At 47.0% G+C, this 26,450-nt stretch overlaps 1 protein-coding gene across 2 annotated transcripts; it reads left to right on the top strand.

Annotated features, from left to right (window-relative positions):
• The first annotated feature begins 140 nt into the window (after positions 1-140).
• Positions 141-21,838, top strand: THBS3 (thrombospondin 3). Of its 2 annotated transcripts, none has more exons than XM_060685099.2 (23): positions 141-570; positions 2,479-2,685; positions 3,700-3,956; positions 4,195-4,297; positions 5,244-5,270; positions 5,477-5,559; positions 6,857-6,908; positions 8,008-8,156; positions 9,029-9,169; positions 10,075-10,152; positions 10,636-10,788; positions 11,617-11,727; positions 12,445-12,552; positions 13,323-13,482; positions 14,976-15,094; positions 15,236-15,288; positions 15,911-16,104; positions 16,314-16,492; positions 16,616-16,664; positions 17,323-17,519; positions 17,751-17,923; positions 20,218-20,357; positions 21,333-21,838. In XM_060685099.2, exons 1-23 carry the CDS (start codon positions 462-464, stop codon positions 21,386-21,388), a joined length of 2,898 nt encoding a protein of 965 aa, XP_060541082.2. In that variant the 5' UTR covers positions 141-461; the 3' UTR covers positions 21,389-21,838. The 2 variants fall into 2 exon arrangements, with proteins under 2 accessions (XP_060541082.2, XP_060541081.2); XM_060685098.2 differs by lacking the exon at positions 141-570 and adding an exon at positions 1,050-1,729.
• Positions 21,839-26,450: the final 4,612 nt, after the last annotated feature.

Genomic DNA, 26,450 nt, shown 5'->3' with positions numbered 1-26,450 from the left:
TAAAGGTGGGGGGAGGGAAGGTCTGTGCGAGTAAGGGGCTGGACTAAATGACCTCCAAGCTCCCTTCCAACTCTGTTCCCATTAAAGGGGGGAGGGGGGAAGGTCTGTGTGAGCAGAGGGCTGGACTAAATGACCTCCAAGCTCCCTTCCAACCCCGTTCCCGTTAAAGGATGCTCGCCTTTCCCCTCTGCTGTTGGAATTCTCCCTTCTCCCCTTGAAAGCCGGGGAGAGACCCTTCCCCCTTGGGGACTGCTGGAGGGACCCCACCCCACCCCATCCCATCCGGGCCCCCCCCCATCATCCTCAAACCCCCCCACCCCCCCACCCCATCCCCGCCTTGCCAGCGCTGGCAGGCTGAGCTGGGGAAGGGGAGGGCGTTGCCTTCCCTCCCTCCCTCCCTCCGTCCCCAGCCCGCGCCGCCCCCTTCCTCGGGGGGGACCCCCGCTCGGCCGGCCGCCGCGATGGAGCCGCGGGCCACCAGCCTCCGCCGGAGGAGACCCCTGCCCGCCGCCTTCCTCCTCCTCTTGCTTTGGGGCGCAGCCAGCGAGGCTGCCCGGCGCGAGTTGCAAGGTAAGGGAGAGCGGGGGGCGCCCGGTTGCAAATGCCAGGACCCCCCACCCAAATGCAAGAATTGGGGGGTGGGAGATGATGCTGCTTTCCCCCCCCCCGGCTCGGCTTGGCTCGGTTGGGGCGGCTGAGGATCCAGGAGGAGAAAGGAGAAGAGTTTTCTCCCCCATCGGGGGTGGGCTGGGGGGCGAGAGACCCCCACCCCTCGGTTGGAGGGGTAGGGGGGTGGGCAGAAGCCGCTGCCCCCATCATGCAGGCGGAAAGACTGAGGCTGCCGCGGGGGTTTCTTTGCAAGCGGGGGGGGGGGGCGAAAGAGGGAAGGATTGGGGAGGGGGAGGTCGAGGAAGGGGAAGGGGGGGTCTTGAACCAGCGAAAGGCAGGCTTAGCTTGAGCGCGGGGCGTTTGTAAAATCCATCTGTCTCCTCCTTTCTTTTTTCCTCCTTTTTTCCCCCTTCTTTCCTTCCCTCTCTCCGTCTTTCTTTCTCCTCCCTCCCTCCCTTTCTTCCATCTTTTTCCCTCCTTCCTTCCCTCCCTTCTTTCCTTCTTTCTTTCTTTCTCCTCTCTCCCTTCCATTCTTCCATGTCTTTTTCTTCCTTCCTTTCCTTGTTTTCCTTCTTCCTTCCTTCCCACTCTCCCTCCCTATTCCTTCCTTCCTTCCTTTCTTCTCTTTCTCCTCTCTCCCTTCCATTCTTCCTTGTCTTTTTCTTTCTGCTTCCCTTGCTTCCCTTCTTCTTTCCTTCCCACTCTCCCTCCCTATTCCTTCTTTCCTTCCTTCTCTTTCTCCACTCTCCCTTCCATTCGTCCATGTCTTTTTCTTTCTTCCTTTCCTTGCTTCCCTCCTTTTTCCTCCCCCTTCCTCTCTCTTTCTCCTTCCTTCCATCTCTTTTCCTTCCCTTCTTCCTTCCTTCCCTTCCATTCTCCCATGTCTTTTTCTTCCACCTTTCCTTCCCTCCTTTTTTCTCCCCCTTCCTCTCTCTTTCTCCTTCCTTCCATCTTTTTTCCTTCCCTTCTTCCTTCCTTCCCTTCCCTTCTCCATCCCTCCCTCCCTCCCTCTCCCTTCTCCTTTTTTTCTTCACTTTTATAACCTAACACTGCCGATATTTTAACATTCAGGGATCCCGGGAAAAGAAAGGGGAATCCGCTTTTGTGGCATTTGAATACGGTAGCGATAATGATTTTCCCAGGAAGCCGAAAACTTAAGTTTTATTGGATCCTTTTGGTGAAGTAGCAGAGAGATGTCCAACCCAAAAAAATAAATAAAATAAAAATGAATTTTCATGTCCAGTTCAGAGGATGCTCATGGAGGGCTCCCCCTAGTGGGAGAAGGTGAAACCGCACCTGGTGTTAAAACTTCTGGCAGGAGAAACAGACAGGGCTGGTATCAGTTCGTAGCCAGCTGGTTTCAGAGTTTTCCAGCGTTTAAAAACGGATATTTTTAAAACCTCAGAGGCCCCGTTTGGCCATTTTTCTCCAAGAGCGTGCTTCTTAAAGCCCAACCTCAGCCAGGGTGTTTTTCCTTTCCTTTGTGGTACTTCAAGGCTGGGCTTGAAAAATCGATTTTTTTTCCCCTCTCCGAAACTAAAAAAAGCCCTTCATTCAAATAATTCAAGAAAATGTTTTTCTGGTGATGTCAATGCCCCCAAAAAGAAAGAACACAAAATTTAGCCTATTGAGAGTCCCATTTTTTTATTTTTTTTTTAATCCTCTTGCTCGGGGAAACTATTCAACCTTTTTTCCTTTGGAAGATGTCAAATTTAAGAATTTAAGAACGGCAGTGGGAAGACTTCCAGACGGGGGGTTGTGTAAATGACCTCTTAGGTTCCCTTTCCAACTCTGTTCTTCACAAAAACGCTGGATGTAAAACATGACTCTCTTCGCAACTGACTCCCCTATTTTTTTTCCCTTCCCTAGTCATTGACCTCCTGACCGTCACCGAACCTCGACATATGACCAACGTTGCGAACAAAATCCGGACGGAGGTTTTATCTGTCCATGATATGTATCTTTTATCGACTTTTCACCTGCCCCCCAAACAAGGTGGGGCCCTGTTTGGCCTTTACTACAAGAAGGATAATAGCCGATGGTTTGAAGTCTCCGTGGTTGGCAAGACGAATAAAGGTGAGTGAGAAAGAAAGAAAGAAAAGGAAGGAAGGAAGGAAGGAAGGAAGGAAGGAAGGAAGGAAGGAAGGAAGGAAGGAAGGAAAGAAAGATGAAGGAAAGATGCAGGAAAGAAAAAAAGATGAAGGAAAGGAAGATAGGAAGGAAGGAAGCATGAAAGGAAGAGAAAGAAAAGAGGAACGAGGATGGGAGGAAGAAAAGAAGGAAGACAGAAAGAAAGAGAAAGGAAGGATGAGAGAAAAAAAAGGGAGGAGGGAGGAAAGAAGAAAAAGACATGGAAGAATGGAAGGGAGAGGGGAGAAAGGGAAGGAAGGAAGGAAAAGAGAGAAAGAAGGAAGGAAAGAAAGAAAGGAGGGAAGGAAGGAAGGAAGAAAAGAAGTCAATTGGCTTTACTAAAATCTTGATTTTCATTTTTTTACTGTTTTACCCCTTTATTGGTTTATGTGCTTTGAGACAGTAAAAGACAGGGCCGCCCTATCAATCAAATTAATAGTCCTTGACTTACGACCACAGTTGAGCCCCCAATTTCCATGGCTCAGCAAAGTAGTCCTCGTCTTATGACTGCCATTGAGCCCATGATTTCTGTGGCTAAGCGAAACATTTGGTTAAGGGAGTCTTTCCCCCTTTTACGACCTTTCTTGCCACAGCTGTTAAGCGAATCCCTGCCATTCTTAACTTAGCCCTACGGTCGTTAAGTGAATCTGGCTTCCCCATTGACTTGGCTCGTCCGAAGGTCGCAAAAGAAATCACGTGAGCCCCGCAACCGTCATAAATCAGTTGCCAAGTGTCTAAATTTTGATCCCGTGACCACGGGGATGTTCCAACTGTCGTAAATGTGAAAAATGTTCCTAAGTCTCTTTTTTCACTGCCATCATCACTTTGGTCACTAAATGAACGGTTGTAAGTCGAAGACTACCTGTAATAATGGAAAGGGGCCACTTCAAAGGAAATGCACCGAAAAGTGGGAGAGAATTCCCACCTGCAATCCAGTCTCCTCTCTCTCCCCGTGCACAGTTCTCATCCGATACTTACGTGCTGATGGGAAACTCCACTCGGTCAACCTGCAGAATTCCAACCTGTCGGATGGACGTAGCCACACGCTTCTCCTGCGGGTCAGCGGCCTGAAGGCCAGCAGCCTGTCCTTGGAGCTGTACGTGGATTGCAAGCTGCTGGACTCTCATACGGGGCTGCCCGAAATGGCATCGATTGACCAGGAAAAACCCGAAGCCGTTGAAGTGAGAACTGGACAGAAAACGTATCTTCGGATGCAGGTGAGAACGCACCCTATCCTCTTACCACATTCGGTGCAGTCGAGTGTATAAATCCAGGCAGGGGGGAAAAAAGGATAAGTTCAACATCTCCGCGGTGAAAATCCAGTTCTTTATAGAGGAAACTTCTATTTTACCAGGATTTTTTTTCCCCCAATCAAGCATGCAGGCGGTGGGGAAAAGCACAAGCAGGATAGGTGTCTTTCCACCGATGGCTGTCCTTCCTCTCCTGATATTTTAGGGGTCTCTGGAATCGCTCAAACTGATCCTCGGAGGGTCCCTCAGCCGCGTGGGAGCCTTGAGCGAATGTCCGTTTCAAGAGGACGAATCCATGCAGAACACGGGTAAGGGTCAATCCAAAAAAAAAGAATCCCTCCTTGGGGTAGGATTTTCAAAAACCAGCAGGGCACTTAGTTTTCAATCAATCAATCAATCAATCAATCAATCAATCAGAATAGAGCTGGGAGGGACTTTGGAGGTCTTCTAGTCCAACCCCCTGTTTAAGTAGGAGATCCTATCCCATTTCAGACAAGTGGTTGTTCAGTCTTTTCTTAAAAACCTCCAGTGATGGAGCACCCACAACTTCTGGTGGCAAGTAGTTTCACTGATGAATTGTCCTAACTGTTAGGAAGTTTCTCCTTAATTCCAGGTTGCTTCTCTCCTTGATGAGTTTCCAGCCATTGCTTCTTGTCCTGCCTTCGGGGGGGTTTGGGGGAATAGGTGGACCCCCTCCTATTTGGGGAAGCCCCTCAAATATTGGAAGGCTGCTATCATGTCATCTCTACTCCTTCTTTTCATGAAACTACACATCCCCAATTCCTGCCACCGTTCTTCGAATGTTTTATCCTCCAGTCCCCTAATAATCTTTGTTGCTTTTCTCTGCATTCTTTCCAGAGTTGCAACTTCTTTTTCAGTGATTGAATGACCTCTGTAGATGCCATATGCTAAATATATAGATAGATGATAGATAAAGAAAGAAAAAAGGAAGGAAGAGGAAGGAAGGAAGGAAGGAAGGAAGGAAGGAAGGAAGGAAGAAAGAAAGAAAGAAAGGAAGGAAGGAAGGAAAGAAAGAAAGAAAGAAAGAAAGAAAGAAAGAAAGAAAGAAAGAAAGAAAGAAAGAAAGAAAGAAAGAAAGAAAGAAAGAAAGAAAGAAAATTGAGTAGAGGCCCAGACTTCTAACGGGGTCCGATTTTCGGCGAGTTGTTTGATTCTTTGAAAACTTGCTCTCATGTTTTTTATCGTCTTCCATCCTTTTCTCTCTCTCTCTCTCTCTCTCTTTTTCTTTTTCAGTATCCAACGTGATTAATTCTCTCTTTGGTGAGTTCAAATCCGAGCCGGCTGTTGCTTAATTCCTTCCTCCCAGAGAGCACTTTGGAGTGCTGGGTTTAGCATGGCGGAAACCACCACCCCCGAGCTATGGGGAAGTGGTAAGACAGAAGGGGTCTTGAGCTAGGTAAGAACGTGGTCGAAAAGCAGAATTAACAAGTGGTGGTTGTTGTTTTTTGTTGCACCTTGTGTGACAGGTGAGCAGACGAAGGCTCTTGTTCGGCAACTGACGCTTTTCAACCAAATTCTGATGGAACTCCAAGAGGACGTGAGAGATCAGGTACAATCGGAGGGTTAAGAAGAATGACACAAGGGGCCCTTGACTTACGACCACAAAACGAGCCCCAAAGGTCTGTTATTAAGCAAGACGCTTCTGAAGTCGGTTTTGCCCTTTTTACGACCTTCCTTGCCCCAGGCGTTAAGCGAATGGCTGCTGTTGTTAAGTTAGGAACCCAGTTGTTAAGCGGATCTGGCTTCCCCGTTGACTCGGCTCGTCAGCAGGTCGCAAAAGGGGATCACATTTCTCTCTCTCTCTCTCTCTCTCTCTCTCACACACACACACACACACACACACACACACGGGGACACTGCGACGGTCATAAATATGAACCAGTTGGCCAGCCTCTGAATTTTAATCACATGACCACGGAGACACTGCAACAGTTGTGAGAAATGGTCCTAAGTCCCTTTTTTTTTTCAGGGCCGTTGTCCCTTCGAATGGGTCACTAAGCGGAACGGTTGTAAGTCAGGGTGTCAACTCTGAAGCTGGCCTGACTGAGGCCATCTTTGAGGCTTCGGTGTTGCCACAATGGAGATGAGGGCTAGGGAGGAGGGAATAGAGATAGCTGGGTTTTTGTAGCCAAAACAAAATACTTTCCCCTGGGAACCAAGGACATTCTCGCACCTGGTTGGAGAGAGGAGGAGCAATGTTACCAAGCAACCAGACTGCACCTTGATTGGACTATGTGACTGTTTGTTTGGGGCTCTGTGTGTGTGTGTGTGTACGTTCCAGCATAACTCTGGAACGCCTTGAGCAATTTCAACCAAATTTGGTACACAGATGAGTTACTCTCTGGAAAGAAATATTGTGGGGGTAAGACACCCCTAACACCCCTCAGTGTGTGGGTGTGTGTCTCTGTGTGTGTTCCAACATAACTCTGGAATGCCTGGGCCGCTGAAATGAAAAGGAATGAATTATATCTATAGTGTCAAATCACAGTACTTTTGACAGCGATAGTGTGCCTTTTGGATTCAAGTTCTGTTAAGATACAGTCTGTTGTGCCTTAAAATGGCTTCTACTGTACAGCACAGTAGAGTTGCCATGGTAACGGCTTCACGGTACTCCACAAGGGGGCTCCCTCTGGTATACCCGGGCAACATCGGGTTATCAGCTAGTATCCAAATTCTGGTTAAATGGGGGCTTAGCGCAAACCAGCATCTTCCTTTCTGGACATCTCTAGCAGCTTTGAGAATCCCTATTACTTTTTATGAGTGAGGATTAGGGTTTGATATATATATATATACATATTATATACATATATACTGTATATATATATATTTATATTTTTCCTTTCCAGGTCAAGGAAATGTCTTTAATACGGAACACCATTATGGAATGCCAAGTATGTGGTGAGTTGGACCGAGAGGGTGAGAAGATACGGCGGTCTTCCACCACGGAGGAGAAGTGGATCTTGCTACATTAAATGTCCTTAACATTCATTTTTCCGTCTCCCTTATAACCGTCCGTTTAATGACCATTCGTATAGACGATGGTGCCGAAGGAAGGAAGGAAGGGGCTTCATGGCCAACCCTTGAAGTTTGATAAGACTTTCTAAGGAATGGTTAATGCAGATAATCCTTAACTTAGCAACTGTTCATTTAGTGACTGTCCTGCCTGTTTAGCGACCGACTTTCTGCATGTTAAATATAATAACCGACAGGTTAACAGAGGGCTTCGGAGATTAGTATTATTCTTGTGGGGATTATCTGTCAATGGCTTTTTTCATATACTAGTAGTCCTCGACTTACAACAGTTCGTTTACTGGCCGAACAGCACTGGAAAAAGTGACTTAGGACCGTTTTTCACAGATACGACCGTTGTAGTGTCCCTGACCTCACGTGATCAAAATTTAAACGCTTGACAACTGACTCCTATTTATGACAATCATAGTGTCCTGACGGGGTAGGAGTGATGCGGTGGCCTAGAGGTGGAGCTCTCATCTCACAATCAGGAGGCTGTGAGTTCAATCCTTGGTAGAGGCAGATATTTCTCTCTCTGGGCACAATGAGAATATTATCTGCTGAAGAAAACTCCGCCCTGGCAACAGGAAAGGCATCCGGCCAGTAATCACTCAGCTAGCTCCATTCAGTTGCCCAGACTCCACCCCGCAAGAGAATTCATGGGGTTGTTAAATGATGATGATGACAGTGTCCCGGGGAGGGGTCACGTTTTTCGACTTTCTGACGAGCAAAGTCAGTGGGGGAGCCAGATTCGCTTAACAACCATGGCAAGAAAGTTCGTAAAATGGAGGAAAACTCACTTAACAATTGTCTCGCTTTAGCAAGAGAGATTTTGAGTTCAATTGTGGTCGTAAGTCGAGGACAACGTATAAAGGAAAAAGCTTGGGAAGCTGTGGCTTTTTGATAACTAGAACCTTGTCAGATCGTCGTCTCTACCATTCGGGTTATTATTCCAACCTGTGACGACTTGAAACCTCCCTTCCATTAGGGTTTCACGAACACCGGTCCCGTTGCAACCCGAACCCATGTTTCCCCGGAGTTGACTGCATGGAGACCTACGAATATCCGGGGTACCGTTGTGGGCCCTGTCCTCCTGGTTTTGAAGGCAACGGCACCCACTGCGCTGATATCAACGAGGTAAAACGATTTTTGGCTCCTATGATTCGGTCTCAAAATCTCTTTTGATTTCAGATGAAAACGTATCTTCGCATTATCCGGGGGAAACCATCCTGTTGTTGTATATAAATTGAACGCGCAGAAAGTCCACAAACGGTTTCCGATCTCTTCTAAACTTCTATAATCCATTGCCTCTACTCAACGCCGTTAATTTTGCAAAGCGCCATTCTACAATTCCTGCCAATTACAATACTACGTATATGTTCTGACTTAGGCATTCCCAAACCACGAAGCGGACTCCTGGTCCCGACAAAAATAACCCTTTTTATTAAGTGACTGTGAATTCCTCTCATTCGCATCCAGCAAAGTCTTTCAAGGGTGAATTTCCAGTCACAGGCCTTATCTGGCTTGGAGAGCTGCCAGGCCCAAGATATCTACAAAACTTGGCAAGGAGTCTCGGAGAGTCACGAACCAATTAAGCAAACTAATTGCCTCCTGCAAACTCCACTCCCCTTTCGCTCTTCTTTTATTCCCTCTGGGAGGGGCCATTCACCGTCCACCTGTGGCTTTACTCCTGAGTCGACCCTTGTTCTTTAGCCATTCCCTTCGTCTGGCAACTCTGTGCATGCATTCGCACACTAGGAACAGGCTCCAACTGTTCTTCTCCCTCACTGATGTCTGACTCCGAAGACAGCTGACAACTGTCAAGATGGCCCTGGCCCCCTCTCTGCCTCTGACGCAGAGCCCTCCCCAGGCTCCAGGACTGGCCCAGGTTCCTCCCCAACCTCTTCACTGTCCGAATCTGCTACCAGATCCGCTGGCAGAACAGTATATTAAAGGACATGTAGATAGGTACACCTCATTCTTTTTTAATGTTTTTGACCTGATTGCAGTGTTTGTTTGCAAACCCGTGTTTTGCCGGCTCCAAGTGCCTCAATATCGCGCCCGGGTTTCGTTGCGAGCCGTGTCCGCCCGGCTACAAAGGAAATCTCGTCACAGGAGTTGGGGCCGATTACGCCAAAGCCAGCAAACAGGTAAGTAACTTAAATTCCACCTTGTGTTTTTTCCTATTCCGACTCAAACCACAGCCCTTTGAGGTAGGACAGATTAAAAAAAAAAAAGAAGCCGTGGAAATTCCAGAACGTTCCTTTACTGTAAAGTAGAATAACAGAAGCTTGAAATCTTTCTGGTTTTTCTGTCTGTTTTATTTTGTTCTCGGTCTTACACAGGTAAATCAATCCTCAACTTAATGACCACAAAACTGAAGGCTGTGGCCGAGTGAGACATTGGTTAAGGGAGCTTTGCCCCATTTTACGACTTTTCTTGCCACCATTGTTAAGCGCATCGCTGCCGTTGTTAAGTCCGTAACATGGCCGTTAAACGAAACCGGCTTCCTCCCCCCACCCCATTGACTTTGCTTGTCGGAATCACCTGATCCTGGGCTGGGAACCCTGCAACTGTCATAAGTACAAGTCAGTTTCCAAGCATCTAAATTTTCATCAGCTGACGATGGGGATGCTGCAGGGGTGAAATGCTCCTGGATCGGACCGGATCGCCCGAACCGGTAGCGATTTTTCCCTGTGGTTCGGCGATCCGGTAGCGATCGCTGCCCGGGTGTCATGAAGTAATGTTTTGTTTACCTTCTGCACATGCTCAGAAGGTGTGCACACGTGGCACCGAACCGGTAAGGAAGGTAAGTAGATTTCACCCCTGGGCTGCTGCAACCGTCATAAGTGTGAAAAACGGTCGTAGGTCACTTTTTCCACTGCTGTTGTTAACTTTGAAGTTAGTCACACAGTTGTGAAATGAATTCAGCTTCCCCCTGGATTTTTTTTGTCAGGAGATTGCAAAAGGGGAACACAGTGTCATCGTAACACGAGGATTGCTTGCGTTGTCCGCACCAAGGCTAACTTGACTAACTGATTTCTGTTTACCCCAGATTTGCACGGACGTCGATGAATGCAACGACGGGAACAACGGAGGTTGTGACCCCAACGCGATTTGCACCAACACGGTGGTGAGTAGCTCCGTCCAGAAAAAGCAGGAAGGGGGGCTTACAAAAAATGTGTGGGTCCAGGAAGGAAGAAAATTCCACACAATTCCAATTTCGACCCCAGTCTGATAATATTCAATTCCATGCAGGAAAAAAAAACATTGGAAAATCCCATTTCAAGCGGCTCGTACCAAATCTAAAATGAGAATCAAAGTCTCCGTGTAAACATCGTAATCAGCTAGATTTAAACGCAGGGCCCTTGTGTTTTTTTCTTTTTTAAAATATTTTTAATTTATATATTTTTCTTTAATATACATAAGGATTCAGTAAACAGTGTATTGCCTGGTTTTACATATGCATAAGAATAGAGGGACACGGTGGCTCAGTGGCTAAGACGCTGAGCTTGTCGATCGAAAGGTCGGCAGTTCAGCGGTTCGAATCCCTAGTGCTGCGTAACGGGGTGAGCTCCCGTGACTCCCCCCCACTCACCCCCCTTTTCCCCCTTAGGGGTCTTTCAAATGTGGGCCGTGTAAATCCGGTTTTGTGGAGAAGGAGCCCGGCAACTGTACCCCCCAGAAGGCGTGTGAAAGTCCGAGTCACAATCCTTGTGACGTCAACGGATACTGCCTCTTCGAACGCAACGGTGATGTTTCTTGTTCGGTAAGAATTCTCGTATTCTTTCCTGAGGTTCGGGTGTGGAAGAGGCCGGTGGCTAGGTGGGAGGGGAAGGTAGACTGCTCTTAACATGGAGGTTCTGTTTAGCAGTTTTCGAGCCCTTTGGAGGGTAGGTGGAGATGATGTATTCCTTCCGCATGTGCGGCCTTTCCCGAGGAAAATCGTTGTGTGATTTCAATTAGCCTCCTGAATAAAAAATTGTTTTGTGATTTCAATTTGCACCCTGAATAAAAATCATGTTTTATTTCAATCGGCACCCTGAATAAAAAATCATTTTGCAATTTTAATCGTCATCCTTAATAAAAAAAATCATTTTGTGATTCCACTCTGCATCCTTAATACAACCATTTTGTGATTTCAATCGGCCTCCTTAATAAAAATCATTTTGTGATTTCAATCGGCCTTCTTAATAAAAATCATTTTGTGATTTTAATTTGCACCTTTAATAAAAATCATTTTTTATTTCAATCGGCACCCTGAATAAAAATCACTTTGCGATTGTAATCATCATCCCTAATAAAAAAAATCATTTTGTGGTTCCAACCTTCATCCTTAATTAAAAAAAAAAAACATTTGGTGATTTCAAACGGCCTCCTTAATAAAACAATTTTGCGATTTCTTTCTTTTTTTTTTCATGTTTTATTTGTTTTATTTATATAACATTCAATTCCCATCAAACAGCGTGTGATCTGGCTACGGTTATTTTTAAACAATCATAATCCACAGTATTTGTTTTAGTATTCATCACCATAATATTAAACATATAATAATATAATAAAAATAATACTTTACATCATCCTTCTTTGCGACTAGTGCAACGTGGGTTGGGCCGGCAATGGAAATGTGTGCGGGCGAGACACCGACATCGACGGTTATCCGGACGAGCCATTGCCCTGCATCGACAATCACAAACATTGTTCACAGGTAAAACAGGAAACGGTGGCTCAGTGGCTAAGATGCTGAGCTTGTCGATCGAAAGGTCGGCAGTTCAGCGGTTCGAGTCCCTAGCGCCGCGTAACGGGGTGAGCTCCCGTGACTTGTCCCGGCTTCTGCCAACCTAGCAGTTCGAAAGCAGGTAAAAAATGCAAGTAGAAAAATAGGGACCACCTTTGGTGGGAAGGGAACAGCGTTTTCCGTGCGCCTTTGGCGTTGAGTCATGCCGGCCACATGACCACGGAGACGTCTTCGGACAGCGCTGGCTCTTCGGCTTTGAAACGGAGATGAGCAGCGCCCTCTAGAGCCAGGAATGAGTAGCACTTATGTGCGAGGGAAACCTTTACCTTTACCTTAAAACAAGAAGCAACGGATGGAAACTAAATCAAGGAGAGAAGCAAGCTAGAACTAAGGAGGAATTTCCCGATAATTAGAACAATTTAGCCAGCGGGACGACTTGCCTCCAGAAGTTGTGGGTGCTTCAATCGTTGGAGGTTTTTAAGAATTAAGGAGAGCGATTTTGTCTGAAATGGTTTCCTGCTTGAGCAGAGGGCTGGACTACAAGACCTCCGAGGTCCCTCCCAGCTCTATTCTGATTCATTGATTTCAGCACCTTGGATAACACCTCTACGCTTATTATTCTGTTATTTTAAACAATATACTTCAAAGGCTGGTTAATATTTTGTCCCATATTTTTTTCTTTTTTAGGACAACTGCCGGTTGACCCCTAACTCAGGACAGGAAGATGCAGATAATGACGGCATTGGTGATCAGTGTGATGATGACGCCGACGGTGACGGGATCAAGAATGTGGAGGTAACGCCAAAATTCAATGTCGGAGAGCAACCCCATGTACTGGATGGGCAGCTGTCAAGCCAGCCCCACCTCATCCACAGAGAGCTGGCTGGATATTTTTAGGCTTCTCAGACCCCCATAGAAAATAAAATGGGTTGGGGGAACTGCGGATTTGTGGGGTGGGGGTGTTGGAAAGACGTTCTCCTGATTCTTGGCACACAAGGTAAAGGATTTGGGGCATAGATTGGTTTTAAGGCACGTACGGTATAGGGTAGAATTGCCCCTTTGCCTTCTGGGAAATAGAGTTCGGTGTATCCTAAGGGTCTCTAGCTTTGTCAATTTTAAGACTTACGGACTTCAACTCCCAGAATTCCCCAGCCTGGTTTCCAACCTTGCCAGCTTTAAGTCCTGTGGACTTCAACTCCCAGAATTCCCCAGGCAAGTCTCCAACCTTGGCATTTTAACACTTATGGACTTCAACTCCCAGAATTCCCCAACCTGGTTTCCAGCCTTGCCAGCTTTAAGTCCTGTGGACTTCAACTCCCAGAATTCCACCACCACCATGGCTGACTGGGGAATTCTGGGAGTTGAAGTCCACACAAGTCTTAAAGTAGCCAAAGTTGGAGAACCCTGGCCTACCCCATCCTGGCCAGCCCACCATCTGCAAAGCAGCCATCACTCACAAGCATTGTCAAGTTCCTCTGATTTCAAGAGGGCAAAATCCAGGAATGATACAACGGCCGACGTTAAATGAGACTGTGAGACACGCACCCCTGTCTTATTCTACGCAGGATAATTGTCGTCTCCTCCCCAACAAAGACCAGCAAAACTCGGATACCGATTCGTTCGGGGATGCTTGTGACAATTGCCCCAATGTTCCGAACAACGATCAAAAGGACACCGACCACAACGGGGAAGGGGATGCGTGCGACAACGATATTGATGGGGATGGTAAGACCATCGACATCCAACAGCTCGAGGGAAGGGTTGATCCCGTAGCCATCCAAGGATTTAATCTTCCGTTGAGGGGGTCTTTGGTGTTCTCTGAGCTTGGTTGAGAGAGCAAATCCCTCCTTCTCCTAGTACCGATGACATTATCTAGTCTGGTCATGAAATGTTTACAAGGAAATAACCATGCTTTCGGCTGGTCTAGGCCAGGCCGTGTGACACACAAAAAGCCAGAACAGTTTTCAGCCAAATAAACAGAGCTTTATTGCTTCCATAAGCCCAGACCTCAGCACACGCCAAGCAACTACGTGTAGTATAAAGTCAGCGCTGGGAGCTTCTGCCTCCCAGCGCCTTTTAAGGCCCTTAGCTAACCACCATCCGGTGCTCCCACCATCCTCCCGCTGTTCAGTGGCGTTTGGCATTCGGCATCATTTTCAAATGGCCCGCCTGGCGCAGCTTCCCTGACAAGTGTCGGGCCGCCGTGACGTCATCTGCCGTCACCCATGCACCACCGGGAACCGGAAGCTTCAGTGTGATTGCCCACCTGCCACCAGCCGCCCGGTCCGTCATCCTTCGGTCCCGAGCGGAGTCGCCAGCTGCTCTGCCCGCTCCCTCCCACAGGAATGTCGAGCTCCGGACTGGGGTTCGACACATGCTCAGAGAACACCAAGGATCCCACAGTTCTCCTCCTCTTCCTCTGCTGCCGTCACCAGAAACCCCACTCCCTACTAGCACTGATGACGTTACTTAGTTGGGCAAAGAAACATTTTCAAGGAAACCACCAAACTCTGAGAGCACCAGGGAGCCCCTAGTACTTCTCCAAAGTCACTTTTTTTTCAGTGCCATTGTAACATTGGTCACTAAATGAATGGTTGTAAGTCAAGGGGTGCGCCCAAATAAACTTGATGTCAGGATTCGGTGTCATCTCAAATAAATTGCATTTCAAACAAATAGTCCTTGATCAAAACCTTTCATTTATTAAGCACGACCATCGGAACTCCGACTCAGCTGCAGCCAACACTGACCTCCTGGTCCAAACCCTCCCCTTCCTTTTCTCACTGCTCTACGTCTCATTGGCCATCTTCCAAGTCACTCTGCTGCTGTCTACTACTTCAGCTCAAAGGAATTTCCCCCCTCCCAACCCATCTCCTAGGGGATAGTATCTCCAGGGAAAATAAGTAGGTGAAAAGTCAAACGTCCTCTTGCCAGATGCCCTCACCTTCTCCTTCTTATGTCAGCGCTGGAATGATTGCAGCTTGGAGTGCTGACACTTGATTGGTTGATTGATTCAGTTGACCAACCCAACAGACTCTGGGTGGTGTACTAGGCTGGAAAAATGTACTTTCCTTGCAGGAAAATTCGAAAGCTTCGATTTGTAAATTTTCATGGAAGGAAAGAGAGTTTGCTATGAGCAAGGAGAACGATGTCGAAAAAGACTCGGACACGGGGAAACCGAAGAGGAAGAAGCTTTGCTAACTTTTGTTTTCCGTCTCTAGGGATTCCCAACGGCCTGGACAATTGTCCGAAGGTACCCAACCCACTGCAGACTGACCGTGATGAAGATGGCGTTGGGGACGCTTGCGACAGCTGTCCAGAACTCAGCAATCCAACTCAGGTTTGATCCTCCAGGAAGTTACAAAACGAATTGGGGGGATTTGGGGTGTTGTAATTCCATGAAACCTGGGGATGCTCAAATGCCGGCCCTCTCCCAAATGCTACACCAGGCTTGTTCACCTGACATCCCGGTCTCTTTCAGACAGACATGGACAGTGATCTGGTGGGAGACGCTTGTGACACGAATGAGGACAGGTAACGACAAACCAAATTCCGATGCTTGGAAAAAAAATGCAAATCCCGTTTTAAAAAGAGACTCTCTCCCTTCCAGATGACAAGCTACGATAAAACTAGGTTTGAGGGTGGGTGGGTTGTGTCAAGGTTTTGACGGCCTATAAACCAGCATTTGACTGGAAACACAACGTTATCAGAAAGGATGGACGACCAAACATTGTGGCTTGGAAACATTGGGAAGGAACTTGGTGAGGAAAAAGTTAAATGGAGAGAGGATGAATGCTCTCAAGTCTTCATCAAGGCGCATGGGATTTGTAGTCCTAAACCTCTGCAGGACACCAGACTGCTCTTATGACAGAGGTCATAAAAATACCGCTGTTTTAGGTATACAGGTGTAACCGCAATTGAACCCAAAATTTCTGTGGCACATTGGTTAAGTGAGTTTCCCCCACTCCCATTTTACGACCATTCTTGCCACAGTTGTTCAGTGAATCGCTGTTGTTAAATTACTAACGTAGTGAAATCAATCATGGTCATAAGTCAAGGACTCTCTCTCTCTATATATATATATATATTAAAATATTTTAAAACTGGGTGGAGGAGGCTTGTTGAACTCACGCCGCTTCCCCCTTGTCTGCACCAGAGACGGCGACGGTCACCAAGACTCCAAAGACAACTGTGCGGAAATTCCTAACAGCTCGCAGCTGGATTCAGATAATGACGGGCAAGGCGATGACTGTGATAACGACGATGACAATGACGGGATCCCCGACTACCTGCCTCCTGGGCCCGACAACTGCCGCCTGATTGCTAATCCCAACCAGAAAGACGTTGACGGTAACTGTCTTTGTGGGAAACGGAGATGAGCACCGCTCCCTAGAGTCGGGAACGACTAGCACAAGGGGAACCTGTACCTTTACCTAAATAAACGGGTAACTCGGAGAGAACTCGCCATCTTCGTTTCTTTGTTCGGGTCAAGCAAACTTAGTTTACCTGAGTGACACCTTTGGCGAATGAGTTCACCCGTGTTTTATGGATCTGTGTAGGCAACGGCGTGGGAGACGCCTGCGAGGAGGATTTCGACAACGATACAGTGGCCGATCCAATGGATGTGTGTCCGGAGAGTTCAGAAGTGACGTTGACCGACTTCCGGGCTTACCAGACGGTCATCTTGGACCCTGAGGGAGATGCTCAAATCGATCCCAACTGGGTTGTCCTTAACCAGGTACAAGGAGAAGAAAAATGGAAGATCATTCATCGGGCAACCCATTCTGAAGTTGCTGAGATGTCCACAGAGTTGTAGAGTCTCTTAAAACATGTCTTTCTAATCGTTGAATTTTATTTTCAGGGTATGGAAATTGTCCAAACCATGAACAGCGATCCGGGCTTGGCTGTAGGTAAGCAGACTGATGTTAGCTTGTTTGTTTTGGATTGCATCAGGAGGCGCTTTCAGGGTTTAGATCCCCAAAATGTCCTTAGACAATTTGACAAAAGACAATTTGACAAATAGCGACGGTTTTGCAGTTACGACGGCGCTGAACGAGTAACTTTGCAACCGGTCGACCTTTGCAGGTCTATAAAACAGAAGGAAAATCATACACACAGTTGTGGTTTGAATAGTGAATAGTGAAATATTCGGGCAAATAACAGCCAGATTGCTGGTCCCAATTGCCATTAAATGAGGACAGCCTGTAATGCATCCCTTGTTGATTGCGAAAGTGAAACTAAATAACAATTCCAGCTCATCTCTTTCACTCCTGACCCCTGGTCCCAATTATCACTAAACGAGGACTGCCTGTAACGTGTTCATTGGCCGATTGGGAAAGTGAAAGTAAATAACAATTCCAGCTCCTCCCTTTCATTCCTGACCCCTGGTCCCAATTGTCACTAAATGAGGACTGCCTGTAACGTGTTCATTGGCCGATTGTGAAACTGAAAGTGAAAGTAAATAACAATTCCAGCTCTTCTCTTTGGTTCCTGACCCCACCCCCCCGAATGTTTACCCCCCCTTTCATTCCTGACCCCCTTAACCTTACTCCTGACTCCGTGGGGCAGGATACACGGCATTCAACGGGGTGGATTTTGAAGGCACTTTCCACGTCAACACCGTGACCGATGACGATTACGCCGGCTTTATCTTCGCCTACCAAGACAGCGCCAGTTTTTACGTGGTCATGTGGAAACAAACCGAACAGACCTACTGGCAGGCCACGCCTTTCCGGGCCGTGGCTGAGCCCAGCCTGCAGCTCAAGGTGAGCGACACTGTGACCGTCATAAGTATTGAGTCGTCTGAATTCTGATCACGTGACCGGGGGATGCGGCAACGATCGTAAGTGTGAAAAAGGATCATACGTCACGTTGAATTTACACATCCTAAATCTGCAAAGGTTGCAAAGATGGGGGAGAAAAAAAATAATGTGTTTTCCTCTCGGCTAAATCGATCCTTCGAATGCAAATATTGTTGTTTTTTCTCGTCCCGCCAGGCGGTAAAATCGGAAACGGGGCCCGGTGAATATCTGCGCAATGCCTTGTGGCACACGGGCCACACGCCAGGCCACGTCAAGCTGCTGTGGAAGGACCCTCGCAACGTGGGGTGGAAGGATAAAACCTCGTATCGTTGGCGTCTCTTGCACAGACCCCAAGTGGGGTACATCCGGTGAGAATAATTCTGGTTTTAATTTGCAATTCCTCACTCTACGGCAGCCAGACTGCACGCAGCAATATTCCCCCCCCAAAAAAACAGAATAAAAGCATGGTTTTCGTTTAGTGTCCAGCGCAGGCGAGACTAATGGAGTTTTCCAAGCCCACTTAATGGCCAAATATTCCTTCTCCCTCCAGAAAACTCCGATTCATGGTTAAATGTTTCTTCTGCATCCAGAAAACCTCAATTTGTGGTTAAATTTTTCTTATGCATCCTCAAAACCCCAATTCATGGTTAAATGTTTCTTATGCATCCTCAAAACCCCAATTCATGGTTAAATGTTTCTTTTGCATCCTCAAAACCCCAATTCATGGTTAAATGTTTCTTACGCATCCTCAAAACCCCAATTCATGGTTAAATGTTTCTTACGCATCCAGAAAAACCCAATTCATGGCCAAGCATTCCTTTTCCATCCAGAAAACCCCTATTCATAGTTAGATGTTTCTTCAGCATCCTCAAAACCCCAATTCAGGGACAAACATTCCTTTTCCATCCAGAAAACGCCCAATTCACAGCTAAATTGGAGGAAAAAAGGAATAAAGGGAATCCCAATTCGTAACCAAATGTTCCTTTTGCATCCAGAAAACCCCCATTCATGGTTAAATCTTTCTTATGCATCCAGAAAACCCCAATTCGTGGTTAAATGTATCTTTTGCATCCAGAAAACCCCAATTCATGCTTAAATCTTTCTTATGCATCCAGAAAACCCCAATTCGTGGTTAAATGTACCTTTTGCATCCAGAAAACCCCAATTCATGTTTAAATGTTTCTTATGCATCCAGAAAACCCCAATTCATGGTTAAATCTTTCATATGCATCCAGAAAACCCCAATTCATGGTTAAATCTTTCTTATGCATCCAGAAAACCCCAATTCGTGGTTAAATGTTTCTTATGCATCCAGAAAACCCCAATTCATGATTAAACGTTCCTTTTGCATCCAGAAAACTCCCAATCCGTGGCGAAGTCTTATTCGGAGGCAAGCAAACCCAATTAAAATTTACAAAGGCCATAAAACGAGTTTACTTTTTTGTTTGAGAAGCGCGGAGCGGAAAACCAGAGACGCCCCCCCCGCGCCCCCCCGCCCAAAGATATCCCCGCCAGCCACTTCCGAGTTTTCACTTCCAAGTTGGCACCGAACCGGGCTGTGTTCCCTCTTTAAACCCAGGCTGGTCCCACCGTCCACAATTTTTGGGTCTCTGTGTGTGTTTGTGGCGCACGAGAGCCTCTCCGTCTCCCGTTCTCACACCCACCCTTTGCTCTCTTCCCACAAACCCCCCCCCAATCCGCCCCACATCCACAGGGGCCCCCCGAGGCATTGTCTAAGTTGTCATAGCAATCCCATGCGGCCCGGGAATGCGCTAATGCGCTCTGAAGCCGGACAATGCAAGAAAGGTCAAAGCAGGGCAGGCAGACGAGAAAAAAAGGAAGAATGAACAAGGCTGGGAATTTGAACCCCCTCCCCGTGGTGGGGGAGAGAGAGAGAGAGAGAGAGAGAGGGAGGGAGGGGAGAAGGAAGAGGAGTGTTGAATTTCCGACAACGCCCCCCCTCCTCGAGAAAGCGCCCTGCAGAGTGCTTCTCGATGCCCCCTTTTTCCAAAATAAAACGGAATTAAAATTGATCCTGGGCCTGATTTCGAAGTGAAATTAGTAGCCGGATTCAAAATGGTTGGTTGGTTTGATTGAGCAGGCGAGACCCTTGTGGTTTTCTAACCACAATTGATGGACAAACATTCCTTCTGCATCCCTCCCCAAACCTCAATTGATGGCTAATGGTTTATTCTGCATCCAGAAAACCCCAATTAATGGCTAAATGTTCCTTCTGCATCCCCCAAACCCCAATTGATGGCTAAGGGTTTATTCTGCATCCAGAAAACCCCAATTAATGGCTAAATGTTCCTTCTGCATCCCCCAAACCCCAATTGATGGCTAATGGTTTATTCTGCATCCAGAAAACCCCAATTAATGACTAAATGTTCCTTCTGCATCCCCCAAACCTCAATTGATGGCTAATGGTTTATTCTACATCCAGAAAGCCCCAATTAATGACTAAATGTTTCTTCTGCCTCTCCCAAACCCCAATTGATGGCTAAATGTTTCTTCTGCATCCCCAAACCCCAATTGATGGCTAAGTGTTGTTCCTTCTGCATCGGGCGCTCGACAGAAGCATCCTAAGCATTGCCTTCCTTCCCGTTTCTGCTTCTGTCCGTCCCGCCCCCTGCTCTCTCACCTCCTGCAACCCCCTTCCCAGGGTGCTGCTCTACGAAGGACCCCAGCTTGTAGCCGACTCCGGGGTGGTCATCGACACCACGATGCGGGGAGGGCGCCTGGGCGTCTTCTGTTTTTCTCAAGAGAACATCATTTGGTCCAACCTGCAATATCGGTGCAACGGTGAGCAGTTCGGCGCGAATCAGCCGGGTTTGGAGATCTTCCAGTGTGGGGGGATGGGGTGGGCTAGATGACCTCGCAGGTCCCTTCCCGCCCTTTTCAATTCCAAGAGCCTCTCTTGAGCCGCGGTTGGACTGGGTGAACTTGCAAGTTGTCTTCTTCCGTTCTAGGATCCTGTCATGTTAATGGTTTTTCTCCCAGGAGAGGGTTGGACTGGATGACCTCTAGGTTCCCTTCCGGCCCTTGCATGCTAGGCTCCTTCCACTGCAACCGTGAGAGATAGGATGGGCATGTCTGGCTTTGGGGCAACAGATCCCAAAATACGATACAGGTGCCCCTCAACTTACAGCCATTCATTTAGTAACCGTTCAAAATGACAACAACACCGGTGAAAGCGACTTACGACCATATTTCACACTTAACGACCGTTGCAACATTCCCCAGGGTCACGTGACCGAACTCCAGAGGCTTGGCAACGGGTTCGCATTTATGACAATTGCAGCGTCCCGGTGGGGTTACGTGATTCCCTTTTGCGACCTTCCAATGAACCAAGTCAATGGGGAAGCCAAATTCACTTAACGCGTCAGTGAATGATGGGAGCAATTCATTTAACAACGGCGTCCAGGAAGGTCGTAAAACGGAGGCGAAACTCCCCCTGAACAAACTCCCTGAACTCCCTGAACAAACTCCCTATGGCCCCGCTCAGCCACAGACATTTTGGTCTCCGTTGCGGCCGTAAGTCGAGGAGTACCTGTATAACGTCCACAATTAACCAGTGGAACAGCTTGCCACCGGAAGTTGTGGGCTCTCCCATCCCTGGAGGTTTTTAAGAAAGACCCTGGACAGTCCCTTATCTGAAATGTTAGAGGTTCTGCTTGGGGGTTGGACTAGAAGACCTCCAAGGTCCCTCCCGGCTCTATTCTATTCTATTTTCTGCCTCCATCATCAAAATTACTCCATTTTTCTCTCTCTTTCTAGATACGGTCCCCGTCGACTTCGAACCGTACCGGCGGATTTTACTAGAACAACCTTAAAAAACACGAAACGTTGCCCTCCCCAAAAGGATTTTGAGGGGGGGGCGGAATCTCTCACCCTCAGGTGATCCACCCGTTTGGCGAGCCATTCAATTCTATGCTGGATCGAATAAAAAAAAAAACACCTTCAAATCAACCGCGCTTTGTGCGTGCTTGCGAAGGGTGCAGAAGTCCCAAAGGCAGCGCACGACACAGCTTTGGGGTTGTTTAGAAATTCAATTTGAGGTTAACAAGATTAATAAGAGTTGGAAGGGATCTTATAGGTCATCTAGTCCAACACCGCTCGAGCACCATTTCTGACAATTGGCAGTCTTTTCTTCTTCTTCTTAGCGGCAACAGCCATCCTTCCCTCCAGCCGTAAAATCTTTTTCTTTCTTTTTTTTTTTAAAAAAATATCTGTACCGTGTCGTATTTTGGGGACTCGTAAAATAAATGAATTTTTTAATAGGAGAGGTTAAAATATGGCTTTGGGGCGGCCACGTCGAATAGAAGTTGGGATTTCGAGATGTCTTCCCCAAACGGAGTAGGGCGGTATAGAAATTCGATAAATAAATAAATAAATAAATAAAACTGGTGGTTTTTAAGGGGTGAGGGGTGGGGTTTGAAAAGGGGGCTTCTTCTCAAGACCCCCAAATTTCTAACCTTAAGGTAAAGGTTCCCCACGCACTTATGTGCTAGTCATTCCCGACTCTAGGGGGCGGTGCTCATCTCCGTTTCAAAGCCGAAGAGCCAGCGCTGTCCGAAGACGTCTCCGTGGTCATGTGGCCGGCATGACTCAACGCCGAAGGCGCACGGAACGCAGTTCCCTTCCCACCAAAGGGGGTCCCTGTTTTTCTACTTGCATTTTTAACCTGCTTTCGAACTGCTAGGTTGGCAGAAGCTGGGACAAGTCACGGGAGCTCACCCCATTACGCGGCGCTTGGGACTCGAACCGCTGAACTGCCGACCTTTCGATCGACAAGCTCAGCGTCTTAGCCACTGCGTCCCTTTTAACCTTTAGATACCCCCAAAATATGTTTCTTTGTTGCTTGCAAATCTAATTTTGGGATTTTGGGAGGCTTAAGGAAGTTTTCCTTCTCCAGTTCAAGAATTCAGATCGATAGATTTGAATTGGAAATGTAATTAGGGATCTTATCTGCATTTTGCATCCGGGTTTGGAAGCCATTTTAGATCTGTGAAGAGAACGTGCTACATAATAAAAAATCTCTGAATTTTGCTTGAGGGCCCCCCTGCTTTCAAATCTAGGGGGTTACAGGCAGTCCTTGACTTACAACAGTTCATTTAGTGACCATTTGAAGTGACAATGGCCCACTTAACAACGGCGGCAAGAAAGGCCTGTAAAATACCAAACGACTGTCTCGCTTGAACGACATAAATTTGGGGCTCCGTTGTGGCCATTTCCACCTGTATGCAAATCGAGGCGAGATCGTTAATTTTGTGAAGCTGCCGCGAAATGAAATTAATTCTCGTCGTTGGCCTGAAACCGACCGATCCCCTTCCGTCAAAGCCACGTGAAGCGGGAAGCCGGATTCGTTTTAACAATCGTGTCGCCGACTTCACGCCTGCAAGTGATTCGCTTAACAACCAGGACAAGAAAGGCCACAAAAATGGGACGAAAACCAAAACAAATCACTAAACCAACATCTCTCTTAGCAGTGTAAATTTTGGGCACAATTGGGGGCCGTAAGTCGAGGACTTCTTGTACAAGCAGAGTGAAACGAGCTGGGGAAACCCCCCCTCCCTTCCCCAATTGAATCCAATTCTGGCTAGTTCTCAGACACAATTTGCTGACCATCTCCTGAATCTCGGCATCCAGCTGTCCAACTGTGCAAAAGTCCCACCTGACGGTAGCCTCCAGGTATGAAGCAGGCCTCTCAGGTGTGTGGGCCACTGTCAGGTTAGGTGGTGAATCCAGAACAGGGGGAGGCCAGGACAAGTGCAATATTAGCGGCCTGAAAAATCACAACATTGCACTCCGTCCCAACCCTGCCCCGAAGCCGGAAAACCAGAGTCTCGCTCGGGACTCGCTCGGTGCCAACGCCACAACTCTGCAAAGTGAAAAAAAGTTTGCAAAGGTTACCTGCTCTGCTTCTAAACCCACCCACCCACCTCTTCCCCCCACCCACCACCACGAGCTCCCGTCAGATTCCTGAGCTACCCCCGGGTGCCCGGGAGCTGGCAAGTTGGTTCAATAATCCTCCGCTTGAGCAACCACGACGTTGCTGTGGAGATGTGTGTCCCGGCAACGCTCAAGTGAATGCCATGCTCGCAGGCGGCAAGGAGTCTCAGGGAGAGAGGGGGGCGCAGTAGCCCTCTCATTCATGCCAGAAGGCCTACCAGGGGTGGTGCCCACCTCCCCGGGGCCGAGCGGGCGATGCCCAGCTTTGCAAAACAGCTGTTTTGTATGGCATTTGACACCTGTTGCAAAGAAAATCTTCCTCCGCTGTGCCAAAATATAACCCAGGTTTTCTCCTTCTTTGCCACCTAGGAGCAAAGATGGTTGGGAAAGGGGGGATCATTGACCCCCTCCACCAGCCCCCCCTGGTTTGTCCCCCCCCCAAATAGGGGGCAACCCCAAAGATATGAACTTCCCTGTCTCTTTTTGTAAAGTTGAGGATTGGATCTACTTGCTTTTCGAATTTTGTTGCGGATCGTCTCCTCCAGAAGTGCTGATCCTTTTCTTGGCTGGTTTTGGGTTCGAGCCCCGGGTTCCGATCAGGATCCCCTGCCTGGTCCCAAACTCGGAGAAGGGGGAGGCCTGCCGCGTCCCTTGGAGGGCACACTGAAGTTGCTAGGGAAGGCGTGCCCGGCAACAATACCCATGCTTTTGACTCAAGAGTCCATTCAAGCAGAAAACTCTGGCGTTCTTAAAAGGGCAATGCGCAAAGTTCTCCGGGAAGACAATCCAGAGGACTAGCACCGCGCGGAAAGCAGAGTATTGAAAGGCAAGGGGGCCTCTGAGCATGTTGCACGTGTAAATCTGAATGTGCGATTTGCTCTTTTGTGCAAGCTCAGCTCCCCGGATTTTTTTTATTTATTTATTTTTTATTTTTGGCTCCTCTGAGCATCCTCACTACATCTGGGAGGTTCCAAGTTTTGGATTACGTTGGCATGACGTGCGGCGCTCAAGCCATCGAGCCATGTCGTATAAACAGCACAACAACCCTGTGGAGTAGGCTGGTTTAAGAGGAAGGGAGCCTGCACGACTGAGAGAGTGGGCGAGAAGCTGGGTCCTCCCCCCCCACTCCCCAAATTCATCCCTTTCGCTACTTTTTTCCTTTTGTTTATATCTCTCTCGGCGTTGCTGTGTTTTCGCCTGCAAATTCGCGCTGGCATTCTATTTATTCCAATAATAAAGAAACCCGCTGCGGCTGTAGAAATTGAAGGAATTTGTGACTTTAAAATATTAAGGATTAGAAATTGTGGGGATTTTGAGATACACTCCCGGGATTGATTAAATATTGTTAATATCTGGGCGTTATTAGCAATAGCACACATTTGGAATATTGAAGTTACGGTGGAATAATGAATAATTCTTAAACTATTAAATACTGTGTTTCCCCAAAAATAAAACCCTGTCTTATATTTTTTTAACCCCAAAATATGTGCTTGGCCTTATTTTTGGGGAGGTCTTACTATTTTGGGGTGCATGGAGCAAGATGGGGCTCCTCTTGCCGTTTTACCTGATTTCCAGCTCTGCGTTTAAATATTTTCGGGTAGGGCTTATTTTCGGAGGGAGGCTTATTTCAGTGCATGTGCTCAAAAGCCTGATTGGGCTTATTATCAGGGGATGTCTTATTTTCGGGGAAACAGGGTAATAGTAATTTAATAGAGGATAACAAATACGTGGCGTAAAGAAACGTTACCGATGTTTAAATGAATTAATGGGGAAAAGGATAAAGGATTATGAAGAGAGAATACTATTTTTGAAGTTGGAAGATGAGGATTATACGTATTTATTTGTTTAATTATTTATTTATTTAACAATTATTATTGTTAGCCGTTGTTTAAAAAAAAACTTGGCCTAGTCAATACACCGCCCACAAAATAGGTATCGAATTATTATACTAAATTTTTTTAAAAAAATTATACAGTATATACATATATATATAAAAAAGGGAATTGCAGGATTTGAAAATACAGATTGCCCTGAAAAAAAAAAAAATTGCTGGCTGGGAATGAACCAGCAGGTGGCATATCAACCCTGCAAAATAAGAATAAAACTGAATATCAAATTGGCATTGGGCAGATCAACGACAAATTTGGACCCGGATTAAGGAAAATCTTAATTTTATTTTATTTATTTTTTAAAAAACACAAGTCACGTGATCCCCTGATTTCTGAAATCCGAAAGGGGGTTTTAACACTCTGTACCCGCTCAGGAACACTGTCACCCCTTCGTTTTATCTCCTCCGTGTCTTCCTTGCAAAGCATATACGAGGGGTTCTCAATTTAGGACCGCAACCGAGCCCAAAATTTCTGTTGTTAAGTGAGACACTGGTTCAGTACATTTTGCCCCATTTTACCACCTTTCTTGCCGTCGTCGTTAAATGAATCAGGGCAGTTAATAAGTTAATAAGATGGTTGTTGAGCGAATCCAGCTTCCCCCATTGTCAGAAGATGGCAAATGGTTGATCATATGACCCAGGGATACGGCAACCGTCATAAATACGAGTCAGTTGCTAAGCGTCCAAATTTTGATCACGTGATCCTGGGGATGCTGCAACGGTCATAAGCGTGAAAAACGATCCTAAGTCACTTTTGTTCAGTGCCGTTGTAACTTGGAACGGTCACTAAACGGACCGTTGTAAATTGAAACGACCTGTTAATTTCAACGCAACGCAAATTTTACGGAGCTCCGAAAATTAAGCAGAGAAAGGAGGGGAAGAAGGTTAAGGAGTGTGCCTGATGGGTATTGTAGTGGATTAAAATTCCTAAGCGTGGTTTTTTCGTTTGAGAGTTTAATCTCAGTGGCCGCTCGACTTTCTCCCGCAAAGCCTGGGGGATTTGTACAAAAGCCAAGGATTTAGGAAAACACACAATCCACAATTGTCTCCGTCTA

Source organism: Pantherophis guttatus, chromosome 18 (assembly GCF_059756535.1).
Source record: "Pantherophis guttatus breed Tessera chromosome 18, ASM5975653v1, whole genome shotgun sequence".
Taxonomy (NCBI): domain Eukaryota; kingdom Metazoa; phylum Chordata; class Lepidosauria; order Squamata; family Colubridae; genus Pantherophis; species Pantherophis guttatus.
This window is presented reverse-complemented; position numbering and strand designations above follow the sequence as displayed.